Source organism: Wasmannia auropunctata, unplaced genomic scaffold (genome assembly GCF_000956235.1).
Source record: "Wasmannia auropunctata unplaced genomic scaffold, wasmannia.A_1.0 LD336038.1, whole genome shotgun sequence".
NCBI lineage: Eukaryota > Metazoa > Arthropoda > Insecta > Hymenoptera > Formicidae > Wasmannia > Wasmannia auropunctata.
In genome coordinates this window covers 287295-302548 of record NW_012026852.1, presented here as the reverse complement: position 1 = coordinate 302548, position 15254 = coordinate 287295, and the positions used below count along the sequence as shown (strand labels likewise).

The window sequence follows — 15254 nt, the reverse complement described above, 5'->3', positions numbered from 1 at the left end:
CGAGTAATGAAATGAATTGCGGCCGATAAGCGAAACCTGCGCTCGAGAGAAATACCTATATATATACGTGACAGATTTATATGTGAAAACTTCGGAAAGTTTCGACGTGAGATGCTTGTGTGATTTCGAAAACAATTAAAACGATGCGAAACGCAATCGCGATATAAATCAAGGCGAAGATATAGACATAAGGGAAAGTAAATTATGGCTGCAATCAGGCCTGATTTACATGATGCTTTCTTACTAGCAACTAGCGCGTGATTGTTATCTAACGAACTAAAAAACTAACAGCTAAAAGAATACACTAAGAGATAAAGAGTTAAATAAAAAATATTTTCTTGATTCAACTACACGTGGCGGTCACAGGCTGTCAAACAATTATTTAACAAAATAATTGTTAATTTACAAAAATATCATATTAATGTTGATGTATGTTTAACTCAAAAACATATAATTAAATTAAAAAGTATTAATAGAACGCATTTAATTAACAACTTTTTTCTCAGTGTATAATTCAATAAATTCCTTTTTTTTAGCTGTTCATTTTCTAAAAGAAATAATTTAGAAAACACAGCAGACTAGTTGTTATTATAACAAATGTGCATTGTGTAAATCAGACTTTATTTCGGAAAATTCTGGATGTCGAGCTAAAATCAATTCACTGATATAAGAACTCAATAATAATTCTTTTCAAGCGTCAAGTGCCAGCAGATGCAAACAATTTCACGATCGAGCGCATATTCGTTTTCATCTTTTTTTGTTTTTTTTGTTTATATCCAATCTATTTCCCAAAGTGCAATGTCATAATGAGATTTTTTTAAACCAACCATTATACAAATTAAGTATTTACTATGCCGCGCGCGTACAACGCCTAACGTACCCGACATTCGTATCGCCGTTCGTAAAAGGTATTTGCTTCACGCTACTATATTAAATGACAGACACAAATGTCGAAGGAACACCTGCCTCTGGTCACACACGCACACACAGATCTTATATCTCGCGCATACTGTCTCTGAGATTAAGCGTTATCCAGCCACACGGACGTCATCATAATCATTTAACGTGTCCGATTCGACGGCGATGTGCGAGCGATTACAATTTTAGACAAATTGTCTGATATAAAAAAAAAATCACTTATCAACGTGGAATATATAAAGGGAAAATTAATTACAAGTCAATGGCACAAGAGCGTGTTATCTGTTTCTCTTGAGAAAGAAAAGATTTTTGAAAAATAATTATATGGTTTTGAAGTAAGTTATATATTATATACGCTTCGATGCATTTATAATTAATACGTCATCTAGTTCCCTCCGTTATCGATTAAGGCTTGGAAATATCGAGGCATTTTTACAAGGTTTTTTATAAAAATCTCGGAAACTCCAGATCATGACTTCCAAATCGAACGTAATTGATACAATAATTTCTTCAGAGTGAAAACACGCCTTTTCTGCATCTAGATTTTTATATAACAATTCATACATTTTCAACCGCGTTAACATGAAGAGATTATGAAAATTCAGTGTTTTGTAAAAATTCCATTTTATGTACCCTGTATCTATTGTGTTTTATCCAGTTATAACACAATAACTAAACCGAACTGAAATCTAACTTTCAAAGCGTTTTAGCCTAATGTATTGCAAATATTAACACATAAAAACTTTACTCATACGACATCTATTAACAGAATTATGAATAACACGCTCTTGTGCCACTGACTGTAAGTCTGGCACGTATGAATCTGATGGCACAATTGGAACATTAATCGCTAATCTAGATAATCTCATCTATTATATACAAATTATTTTTTATTAAAAAAAAACAAATTTCTTAGCGGGTTTCGTTTTGTAAGGAAAAAAAATCAGAATATCGGACTATCGGGCTCTGTAATCCTATCGAGAGGAAGATTCAGAATGAGAAGAAAGGATAGGCCGAGGAGGAGCAGGCAGACATCCGCTTTTGCGTGCGGAGGGCCCCGGGCGAGTGCAAAAATAGCCCCGGGACACGTCAATAATTAATTAGCGGAATTTATCGATACGCCGACGCCGTTATCTTGTCCGATACGCGTACGAAGCGATTTTGTGGCCGAGCCGCGAGATAAGCCGTCGTCAATTCACTCGGGTCTGCCTCGTTCGCGTGGAAATTACGACTTCCTCGTGATTCCCGACATCCAACATTTTCTGAGGGGGGGGAGGGGGGAACCCGCTTACAACGAACATCGTCCAGGTATTAAAGCCGGCCGAATGGGCAGGTGACTTGGGGACGGCTGTTGTTCGATTTTTGGGCATACGTATCACTTTGTTTACGTTCTCCTAGCGAATTTATATCTCGCACAATAAAGTCAGTATAATGTACATAAAATTTAACTTTTCAAAATAATAAGTTTCTTCAGATAAACGCTATACTTAATATTCTTTACCTAATTTAATATTTTTTCGTATTTCTTTTAATTGTTAATTTAAATTTCTTAAAATTTCTTTTAATTATTATTTATTTTAATTATTTCTTTTAATTAATATTTATTATTTTTCTTTTGGCTGTTAATTTTAATTCATTTATTAAATTTTACTTTCATTTTGATCTTTAAATTACACCTTAATTATTATAATTACAACTTAAATACCCATATTTATCTCGTTGCAATGTTTTTGTGTTAATTAACAACACGAAACGTATATGCATTAATTCGTGAAATTCTTATATATTGTTGCTGACCAAGTATATAACGATATTATTCAAATATCTATACATTATTAAAGCATTGCGAAAAGAGACCTCACACGAATAACCATTAATTCTTATTTGTCCGTTTCTACGGCATATTTCCAATCACGTAACTACAAGATATCGCAGAGCGTAGCGGCTACAGTGGATTAAACAAATGTTCGAGTAAGTTACGACATCGCTCATGCCAGTTTCCCAGAAGTGTCTCCTCGCCGTGGGTTAATTACAGGAGTGCCAGGCTATCGCGAATTCTCCGAATATGGCCGGGGCGAAGTGTCAGGGCGCCGTGTAGCTTATACCTCCTCGCCCGTCGTTTTAATCGGGATTGACCCGTTTTTAACGAAGCCCCTCGCGCTCGCCGCGCGCGCGCGCGCGCGCGCAGAGCCATTGATCCCGCGTGTGTGGTGTGGCCGGGACACGATTTCGACCGTGTCCTCGGGGTCCCACGTCGCGGGGCCCCCAGCCTCCCCCCCCCTCTCCTCCCGACACCGGGCCTTGACGTCTTAAGCGTGGGGTGAGGCGGCCATCGGGCGAGATAACGAAATTAGCCCGGCCGCTAATTTATTTCCTAATTCCCGCGCGAGCGGAGGTGTGAAACAGTCGTTCCGGGCCATGGTATCCACGATAACGGGTCTGGATGAGGAATAAAAAGAATGGAGAGGAGGATTCCTTCTCGTACATGGTCGGTCGACGGAGCGGGCGCGAGAGAAGGTGAGAGGAAGAGATAGAGAGCCGAGGATCGTGTACGAGAGAGAAAGAGAGAGAGAGAGAGAGAGAAGAAAGCACGGGAGGAGGGAAAAGAGGAAAGGAAGAGAGAGAACGAGCGAGGAGGAGATAATGCGAAGGCAGGAATGCACGCCCACGTTCAACGACGTGTTTTCCTATGTACGTGTGCGGTGGTCACCAATGTGAGAACCGCGCTAGCGTGCACACGTGGAATGCACCGTTGTGCATACTTCGCGTAACGGGCAGTTATGGACTCCACGCTGATCCTCCCTGCGGCAAGACCGACTCCCCTCCGGCGACGGCGGCGGCGGCGGCGGCGGCGGCGGCGGCGAGAGAGATCGTTCTCTCTCCGCGAAGTCCGTGATTTCGCCCGCGCGATGCACTCCTGACGGATCCGCGAGCGGGCGGGCGGGCGGGCGGACGCGAGCGCGCGAGTCGCGCGGTCCGCGTTTAAGATTCCACGTTAATCTGGATCGGGCCGATTAAACGCGATGGCGAGCACGGAGACTCTGTATAGCGCAAAGTGGCGGTACGTCGGGAATTTGCATATTCCGCCGTATGGGAAAAACCGATCGCGTTTATATTATACCTCCGAGCGACGTGAAATATCGCGTGTTTCGATACACCGTACTGGACACCCAGACGCATTCCGAAAGCGCGGTCGCGGCCTTTTTTCCTTCTCCTTTTCTCTCCTTTTTGCATTGCGTCACCTTCTCTTGTTAGCGCGAGTAAGATAATGATAAAAGGATACATTACCGGCGGCATCATTGTATTTACCGCTCATTATTTCGCGAAGCCAAAGCTAGGCACAGCTCTTGTGAACCAAAATTATTAATATAATCTCAACTTCAGAAAGATAAAAAAAATTATATATAAGTACATCTAATTGTCTGCACTACTCTAGACAATAAAAAATCGAAAATATTTCCTATCCTCTATATTTTCATTTGACACATCAAAATCCGCATGCAACAATAATTTTCGTAACGACGTAATAAATATTAAAATATATAATCTCGCGGTGTTAATTTAATAATTTGTTTTCAACATCCGACCGATTTGCGCGACAGTTCGATACACTCTTGCGATCTGCGAAGTGGCCGCCACTCGGACTCGGCATACCATACTTCGAACGGTGACAGTGACGCGCATGACGGATTGCGTTTTTCCACGCGCGCGCTTCCCGAACGAGCCGTTAAAATTCCTGAACGCGCTAACTAACGACATTCTCGATTATTCTGTTCGATGGTCCTCGAATGCGAGTTTATGGCCGCCAGGGGATATACAGACTTATATCTACTTACTAACAGAGCCCAGGTATTGGCTCTGACACGGAAACTCGCTCGTAAATTCCCGCCGAACAAATTTCCAGCATATGTCGCAGCAATCTTGTGGCCAGCGGTTCTCAGGCGTGAGGAATCCGCGGAGGCTTTTCAAATCTGCAGCAATCAGATAAAAGTAATCGAGTTAAAAAACAATTGTTCTAAAAAAGAAAAACAATTTTGCGATTATCGATTACATATATTTTAGGAAATAAATTTTTCATTGTTTTATACATGACATATTTTAATGTATTTCACAAACAATCAATTTAATTATTTAGCCAAATTAAATCTAAATACAGTGCAACATGTATATTTAAATTACATAAACTATTGTGAATTATCGAATATATTTTAGCACAGAAAAATATTTCAATATTTATACGTAAAAGAAGAATTTTATGTCCGTGCACGCAAATTTCTTTAAATAGAGATACGAACGCAACGAGATACACGTGCGGAATTTTATCGTCAATTATTCCTAAATAAAACGGGGACATTAATTCTGACTCATTACGAAGTTTGTTTCAAGCAGGAGCTGTCCTGTGCGTATTGAGCACCATATATATAAATACGCTCTATTAGTATCACGGTCAGAATAATTCCCAAGCGCAAAGGATTAAAGCATAGTGGCATGGTGAAATTAAATAATGAGAGTTGGTCGCAATGACGATCACTGGGGACTTGGGAGCGGCCGGCAATCAGAATCTCGCGGCGGGCGCGCGCGCGTTCGTTCGCTCGCGTACACGCCGGTCACACACATTTAAACAAAAACACACATCGCGACGCCCGGTACCGAGGCACTACTATCTCAATCCGTACGCAAATGAGCCCCTCCGAGAGAGGACGAGACGAAAGTGATGCGCGTGCAGAGATGTGTGTGTATATACGTATGCGCGTTCTTCTTCGCGTGTTTGCACGCATATACACTTACACACACACGCGCGTGTACGCGAGCAAAGGCTCTGTTGACACGCCGTGGAGGAGAAGGTGACGGAGGACGGAAAAGGGAGGACGAATCAAAGCCACTCAAAGAAATAACCAGTGCTCATTAAGAATAATAATCCCTCTCCTCCGATCGTTTCGATTGTTTCAAGGGTGTCGCACGGAGATCGTCCGGCCGCGCCGTTCTCCTCGCCGTTATATACATTACACATATACTTAACAATCTTCCTTATCATATTATATGACCTTCTCTGGGCGAATCGCGCGCGCGCACGGCGGAGGGCCGATGGCGAAGGAGGAAGTTTATCGGCTAAAGAAATCAACGTCGTTTAGCAACTCCCGCGGTTCCCCCGGCTGAGTTATGCCGCACAAGGTTCAGCGCGAGAATGGCAAAAAAAAGAACGTCATTGTTCATCGATCTCTCTCTCTCTCTCAAGCTTGAGAGAGAGAGAGAGAGAGAGAGAAGTCGATCGCGGGATCGAGGATGATTTATCGGGAATATTTTTAGAATTCCTAATGTGCACTGAAGCTGCCACGCAGAGGTACGAATTTATCAGTTCGATAACTTTTAATCGATAAGACGTGGGAACGTTCTTTTTTTCCTCGATATACAAAAATTCTCGTATTTATATCGAGTACATGTCAAATAAATCGATAAGCGGTAATAATAAACGGCAGCGCGAGTCACTTTGCCGCCGCATCAACTCGGACGGTTCAACATTCAGTATACGAATCACTGAAAAAAATAATCTTGCAATTATAGCGAGAATTATTTATGTACGAAAAATTAGCTAAAACGGATAAGTGATTAGTAAGCACTGCGATACCATATGTGTTTTGTATTTAATTAATACAGATAACAGAGATAGAAATTATATCTGAACTATTTGTCAAATTTAGCAAAAAAGTTCCTCTATGACGTTTAATCAGTCCAGACTCCAATCACATTTAGTTAGGAGACCTATATTTTCTTGTATTCTTAGAATATTGCTGCTATAAATTCTACGTGTGACAATCTTTTAGCAAGTACATAAAACAGCGATATAATTTTTAAAGTGTAATATTTAGAATTCTAGCTGAAACATTTCCCTGAGTGTAAGAGAATGCACGTCCAATGAGTCCCGCGCGAGATAAAGTAAGAAATAATTTCACACGCATTCGCGTGGATTAAGTTGAACTTGAGCAATGGATCGCGATTCCTTTTTTTTTTGTTTTCTTTGCTCGTCTCGTTCAAGGGTGTAACGATATTCTCTCATTCCGCAATAATACCCGTATACGCGTTATTTGCGACGTGGAGCGCTCGATGATCATTATTCAGCCGATTATATCAAGCAAGAAGAGCGAGCTGCGGCTGCCTCCCCGATACCGCGGACGAGCGTTGTCCGTGGGCCCGGCCGGCCGCGGTCGCGGCGCGGCGTGGCGGTAATGAATTTGCCACATTCCCGCGAACGCGCCGCGCCGCCGGGCCGTAAAGGGGAGCAGACCGGGACGACCAGAACTATACACCGTGTCCAATGTTGTTGCGCTAATCCCCTATTTATCCGTAACACTTTTCTCCCTTCTTTACTGCGGCACGGCCGTGCCTCCTCCTTTCCGAGAAGGGCCCTTTCGATGGGCGGAACATAAAAACGCGGATTATTTGCTCGCGCCCGATCGAGGTGAACCATAATCCACGCCGAGCGCGAGATACGTTCGAGAGAGCGAAGGAGCGAGAGGTATAACCGAGAGAAAGAGAGAGAGAGAGAGGCGGAGAGATAGAAGGAGAAGTGTTAGTCAAACAGTGGATGCGCCGTGCGTGCGTCAGGGATTCTCATTAGACGACAAAGAGAGAACGAAACCGGGCGCGGAACCGGGGGTCCTGGTACTCTCCGGGGTCCCGTCTAATAACTATCAATTCCACGCCGACGTTGAGAGACGAACCGGAGGAACGGGGGAGAGAGAGAGAGAGAGAGCTCTCCCCCGTCCCCGCCCTACACATCGCCTCTCTCTCTTCTTCCTCCCACCAGCTCTGATAATTACAACCGAGCGTCCAACGAATGAGCAGGGGTATCATTAACACTTCCTGCCTCGTAACGACTCCTCATCTGACACACGATACGCGCGATATAGCCGCGCGCGCGCGTCACTGCGTAAACCTGTCAACCCGCCTAATCGACGTCGACGCGCCGCGTCCTTCCCTCGGTCCTCGCGATCACGCGCGCGCGTATTGCGTCACACATCCGATCAAACGACGGCCGGACTACAGTTCGGTGGCGCGTTTTACGCTTTCCTCTCTATCCGCGCTTGCCAACCACGACCAATCTATCCAAACAGTAAAAATAAAAAACTTGCGAAAGAGGGAGGGAGCTATACATCCCGCGGCGTGTGATCCTGAAATTAGAATTAATCATCCTGCCGAGGCGTATCAGGGGGGAGACAGTGGAGAGCCATCTCGATACATCGGACTCCGGGACTATCGGGACTATCCCTCCGGGCCTCCCCTCCCCCCCCCCCCTCGAGACGGCCGCAGGAATTATCCCGTCAATGCGCATCGGCCCGCGGGCCTGCTAATAACTACCAATTTACCTGTCTCGCTCGGGCGAAAACAGGTTCCGCATAAATTCTCCCCCGTTTATATCGGCGGGGATGCTATTATGACAACTAAGTTGGCACAAATCAATTACGCACGAATGTGCCATCCGTGTGGGCCCCCCCTCCCCCTCCCTGCGCCTATCCTTCTTTCCTCGGCACAGAAGTCACCAGGTACAGCTTTTAGAATCTTATGCTCTCTTTACGCTGATGTCGAACGCTCACACGAGAGTCCCCGGCGTTTATAGTAATCTCGTAAATAGGTTCCGACGGAAACCACCGTATAATTACAGATATCTCTCTGCACAGATTTCATACGCGAGATGCAATTCAGATGCGTCGGTTTAGAGTACTGCAGCATTCGTTCTCCTTTTTCTCCCTGCGAATGCCTTTGCGTCATGAAGGCTGGGAAAAGCCAAGATTAGTGCTACGATATTAAACTTGTATTGATATGCAACCATAAAACGAATCGATTACCTCGAAAGCGGCGTGAGTTCAGTTTCGAAATAAGAGTTCTAGAGAGATAATAAATAATAAAAAAGTGAGACGACATTGGATTCTCACCATTCCCGATTAAACTTAGATCGGTTGATTATTACATTTACGAATTGCTAATTGCAAAATTTAAAACTAACCATCCCTACAATCTAGTTTCTTAATTATTTTAATTAAAAGTATTATATTTTATATAAATAAATTATATAATTTGCAGAAAATGAACAAAATAATACGATCAGTTTTAATAAGTTTTGCAATTGGCAACCCTTAAGTATAATATGACCGATCAAGTTAATCAGAGGTGGTAAAATCGACCCATTGAATTAGTTAGGTTAAATGTTATTTCTCATCGCTGCCATTTTTTCAATATGGCTATTACAGGAAGTCTGATTAAGGCTGTCTAAATAACGTGATCACAGTGCCACTTTTTTCCCCCTTATTATAACAGTCAATCAGATCGTATCCTTCAATATTGTCTTCCTGATTACCTATAGGACTCTATAGATCTAAAACGAACGCGATAATAATTTTAGCGCAATATATACGCGAAACTGGACTGACGCAACACTCAAGGGTAAACGGCTCGTGTAGACGATCTATTAGGACAAGTATCCGCGTCTATTCTAATGAGAACCGATGACGATTTGCTTTCAGTAGCGGCTGCGGGCTTGAGCGGTGGTCTACTCGGGAACGCTATGATGCCGCTGAACGTGGAGGGTGGCGCACAGGTGCAGGTGCCGCGGGCCCTGATGCAGGCGTTCCTCCAGCAAGATCCGAATCATCCGGGCCTGGAGACGGTCCGTCTGCCGGCCCTGCCGTGCGGCGCCGACGAGAACGGGCCGCCCCAGCATTGTCGCGAGGTGGAGACCGAACTGTGCCTCGTCTGTCGCCGTTGCGGTCGCGCGTACCCGCAGGAGTCGTCGCTGCTGGCGCACCAGCGGTCCTGCTACCTGGGCAATCAGCAGCGTCGCGGCGCCCTGCGTCTCGTGCAGGCGCGTTACGCCTGCTCGTTGTGCGAGCCCGTCGGCATGTCGACGCGCACCTACGCCACCGTGAGCGAGTGGCGTCGCCACGCCGAAACGCTGCAGCACCGGGCGCGTCTGGAGGCCGCCCAAGAGCGCCAGCAGCAGCAGCAGCAACAGCAACAACAACAATACGACAGCGGCGCGCAATCCGGCGAAGAAACGAACCCGCTGACCGACGAAATGGAGGACGTCGTCAATCAGATCACCCTATTGGCGGCTCGCGCGGCCGCCGAGAGCACGACTGGTCAGCCGCAGGCCAGTGACAGGGTCGGCAGTCAGGACAACAACAATGGACCCGACGCCAAGCGACAAAAGCTGGTGCAGGAGGTCACCGCCCTTGCCGGTGCACGTTAAGCACCATCATACCAAGCACGGGGATTGGTCTACCATCTCTCTCTTTCTCTCTCTCCCTCTCTCTTTATCGGAGACAGGGAAGTTGCGCGCAAAATGGCACCAAATAACAATAGAAGCAGGGACTGCAAAAGAAAGGCGAGACTTCGAGAACGGGCGGAAGTGGGAGAGACGAGGACCTATATGGACGTCACTTGGAGGAGGTCGGACCCTGAGGACGTCGCAGTGAACGAGCCAATGTTCCTAACCGGCGATGAACGGGCAGGCACGGGTGCCCCATCCCGATGGTGCACCCCCGTCGGGGGGCGTTTGCCCCGTGGCGGTGAGGAGAAGGGGCAGGGAAAGGGAGGCACACTAACTCAGGCGGCGGACGGTCGATTGGTTCTCTCCTATTAATTTCGTCGTTTATGCACCGCCGGTACATACAACCACCCTCCACCACGCTTCCCTGCCCCCTGGCCCCCGCCCCCGATTCGCCTATTATTTTTGTAACGCGAATCCCGCGCAGCGCGCGCGCCGTGAAGATGCGCGCTCTCCAAAGTTCCTCTCGTAGCACGAAAAAAAAAAAAGAAAAAAAGATTAATAATTAAAAAAAAAGAAAGAAAGGTGGCAAAAGGACAGAGAGACTCGACGAGGACGAGCTAGTCTAGGTGGCATCGACTGCGGAACGATCGGGCGAACGCGATCGAGAAATCCTCCTTGCTGGTCAGCCAACAAACCCGGTCGATCGGTCGGTCGATCGGACGGAACGGCCGATCAGTCAGCGGCTTGAGAATCGGATCAGGCCGGATCTTGGGGCGCACTTCTGCGGAACGATGTGCGCGGTACGTTTCCAGAGGAGAGGAGTATAATAGTACGGGAAGTTCCGGTGGGCAAGAGTGCGTCGTGCGACGCGGAACGACGCGCGTCGAGGTGGGCTAACTTAAACGTTCCTATGTAAAGTAATAATAAAGATTTAAAACAGAGTTACTAAGAAAAAAAAAAAGAAAGGGAAGCAGGAAGAGATACAAGCGGACGCTATTTAGGCGCGGCGTTTAGTAGGGTAGATGGTGCGCGGCGCGCGAAACTAAAAACGCCGCCATCGTTACGAATACGTACGTACATATTCATATATATATATATATACATACATCTATATATATATACACATATACATATATATATATATATAGATATCTGACTGTCTCTATCACTCTCTTTCTCGTTTTGACGCGCGTGTGCACGTGGCTTTCCACGGACCTGTGTGTGTGTGTGTATGTGTGTGCATGTGGACCTGCGTGCCTGCGGGTGTATATGCGTACGTGCGTGCGTGCGTGCATGCGTGTGTATGTATGTGTGTGGCGAATCGTTCAGCGGCTTCGACGGCGATCGCGGAAAAGGTAATATATAAAAAGAGGAACGCTTTTCAGGAAAGCGATAAAAGAACGAAGGAAAATTCAAGAAGCATACACACACACACACACACACACACACACACATACACGATAAACTCTTTCTCTGCCACTTTCTCTGCCATTCACATGTACATCCACATACCACACAACACACACACACACACACACACACACATGTACCACACACACAACAGGCGCGCACTGTACACACGGGCTTGGCACGTACGTTTTTTTTATATACTCTTTATTTTCTGCAATTTGATAAAAAAAAAGACGTAATAAAATGGCGGACGAAAGGGAAAAAAACGACGGTATATAAGGCGGCATAAATACCATAAACCCCCGGTGTGCCCGTCATCGACACGATTCGCGTGCACGAACGAGCAAGCAAGACCCAGAAACATGGTTCCTATATTTAATAAATTATATTTATTAACGCTAAACAAATGATTAGTAACAACGTTAATGATAATAATAATATTAATAATAATAAGAGTAATAAAATAATAATAATGAAACTAGTAATAATAATGATAGTAATAACTGATATAGGTATTAGAGAGCTGTGTCGGTAGCTGTAACGATTATCGCTAAGCAACGCTCGATGATCGAACCGATTGACACACATCGATGCTCGAGGGTGGGGGAAGGGATAATCGGGAGGGGAAGAGGGGGGAGGGGGAGGGTCCGGCATCATTGAAAGGATAGAATCTTACCTCTGTGTCCTCCGTGTCTCTCTCCCTCTTTTCCACGGTCTCGCGCGAGCAAATAAAAAATTGAGCGGCACAGAATCGAATTACGGTATTTGTAAACTGGGAAGCAAACGCAAATCGTATACGCACGTGCAACGTGGCGTACGTGAAAAATACGGCTCTTTACAAATTTTTTCGATCACGGACAGATAATCGGCCAAATGTTGTACTGAGCGAAACATTGTATCAGAATACTGGGCGAAATCGAGACGATTTCAACGGAGTAATCTGGGATTTTTAATTAAATATAGAATAAGGGAAGATGGGGAGGGGGAGAGAATTTTAAATTTTTTAGAGACAACACAGTTGAGGACGTAAATTCATCTCGCGCGCATTCAGACGAAAATATTTTAGAAATACAGACATCGTCCCCCGGATCACAGGTTGGGAAAGAGGGAGGAGAAAATTGCGCCCCCTTTCGAACAGCAACAGGGAGGGGAATGATGTAAAATCGAGAACAAGACAAAGAATTCACTACTAGCTAGTAAGTTACGGATAAATTACGGTTAAACTATAGAATTTAAGGGGGGGAAGGGGTGGGGAAAGGGAGGGGGGGGGGAAAGTACATGCGCGCGTCGACAGAAACGACACACAGATACACAAACACCCATTCTCACCGTATATATACAGAAAAAAAGTATATATATATATATATATATAAATAAATGAAAAATGAAGTGAATGAATAAGAAGAAAAAAAATATATATTTAAGTAGATAAATATATATATATATATATATATATACATATATATAAATATATATATATGATGTTGTGACGTACTAGAATCCTCGCGGATTTACTATCCGGAACGGTGACGTGTCTACACGCGTACGTACGTCGTGTTCCTCGCTCTAGAAGCTCACTCTAGAAGAAAACGAAAGTTCGCGCATGCAATGCGGCGCGTATGCGAAGCTACACAAGAATGCCGGAAGTGCCACCGGAAGTGCAAAAAAGACAAAAAGAAAAATAAGCAAAAGAAAGAGATACCGCGGCGTTTTACGTGCCGCCGTGTTGAATTTACGCGAATCATTAGGTTAAAAAAAAAAAGAAGAGTATACCGGAGAAAAAAAACAAGGGTGTCTCGCGTGGAAACGAAGGGCGACGTAGGGAAGGGAGGGGGAGGAGGGGGTGGATGCCGGACAAGGAGAAATGCACTGACGAATGGGCGCGTTCGCGTCTCTGGGGGTTAACGGGGAGGGTCTCTCTCTCTTTCGGAGAAAGCGGGGAGGGGGTCTGAGATTCGAGGACGTTAAAAAAAAAACACACACGTGTGGTCGTGAAGATCAAACGAAACGCGAAGTAATAACTATTTCTAAGGTACTAAGCAACTCTCGAGGTTCCTGTCTGCAAAAGATGCTTTTCTAATGTAACGTTGGTAACGACGATTATTAATATTATATTTGAATTATTATTATTATTATTATGATTATAGATTAACGATATTATATTTACATATATGTGGTCATGTATTGATTATTATCTATATAAACGTTACAGCGTTGAACTAGCGTACATTTAACACACGTACATACGTTCCAAATGGTGACACACGCACACACACACATACACACACACACACATTTGTGCACATATACACATACGCATATACATCTAATACGCACGTATACCCGCACTCGTACTGATGGTACCGAGAAACACCTAAAGCGAACATCACACACTGAAATATCGAAATTCTCAGCCGATCGTTTTCCCGACCGGCACGATCCACCTTTACAGGACCGTACCGGAAAAGAAAGAAAGAAAGAAAGAAAAAATAGAAACCCAGAGCGGAATCTCTCTTCATGTGAACCGATACCTCGCAAAATAAGACAATTAACGGGTGTGATCAAGTCGTAGAATTATAATTAAGGCGAACGCGTCGCGGAGTCGCGCGACCCGCGCCGAGTCGCAAATCCGTACTGTCTTCAGGATCACATTGCAAACGATAAACTCTATCACTACCACTAGCACGGGGCAAGATGTTCCAAGAAAAAAAAAAAAAGAAAAAGAAAACTAATAAAAGCGCCCCGGAACTTCACAAAGCCGCGGCGCTAAGACTGTGAGAAGAGAAGTGAAAATTTATTTCCCTTCGCCGCGTTTCCTACGTAACGTATAGTAAAAAAAAAAAAAACGTCACAGAGAGGCGAAGAAATGCACTTTTGAAAACGCACAAGACGATGCGCGCTTCGGCCGGTGTTTCCATCGCGACCTTATAGTTTTTTGTCGAATTTGCTCGCGAGAGACGGAGGAGAGCGACGCGTTGTAAAGAACGCGTAAATATTCGTTGACACACACGAATCATACACGCGACAGAAGAAAAAAATTGACGACATACATACGCGCGCATACACAAAACACACACACAAAAGCAAACTCAACACACATACACACATACACGCACGCATATCTCGCACACAAGTACACACACAAACATAAACACACGCACACACAGAAAATCGAATTTTACGTATGAACTCGGAGCTACACATCGCATACGAGCGTGACTCTCAAAACGCGACCTACGTACGTGCGCGTGTACGCAAGAAAAAAAAACCGGTGCGCGTCGCGGTTTTGGCGTTTTGAGTTTCGAGAGTACGGAGATTGCGTGATAGAGTAACCGAACCTCGCTAGCTGTTCCTAAAAATCAACAATGAGTGAGTGATAAGCGTGTGCGCGGATTATTGTAATGGAGTGGATGTGAGCTAAAAAATACGATTACGAGAACGATATGAGGAAACGAATGCTATATACATATATATATTACTGCGTTGCGGAAGAATTAAAGCGCGGCCCGACGTCGCCGGCGCCGTTTTCCCGTCGACCACACGGCCACCCTCGCGCGTCGCCACCCTGACGGTCGATGATCCCACACATCCACACCCACACACACACACACACACACACACACACACACACACAACAAACAACACACACACACACACACTA

At 44.9% G+C, this 15254-nt stretch overlaps 1 protein-coding gene and 1 long non-coding RNA gene across 2 annotated transcripts in view; one reads left to right on the top strand and one right to left on the bottom strand.

The window, feature by feature from the left end:
- Positions 1-10162, top strand: part of LOC105452024 (zinc finger homeobox protein 4) — a 103443-nt gene extending 93281 nt beyond the window's left edge. Inside the window, exon 5 of the mRNA XM_011692807.1 lies at positions 9438-10162. Within this exon, the coding sequence (XP_011691109.1) occupies positions 9438-10162 (725 nt within the window). The remainder of the gene's footprint in view (positions 1-9437) is intronic.
- The window catches only part of LOC105452025, a 65300-nt gene continuing 54429 nt past the window's right edge, over positions 4384-15254 (bottom strand). Inside the window, exon 3 of the long non-coding RNA XR_974669.1 lies at positions 4384-4889. This is a non-coding gene — a long non-coding RNA (uncharacterized LOC105452025). The remainder of the gene's footprint in view (positions 4890-15254) is intronic.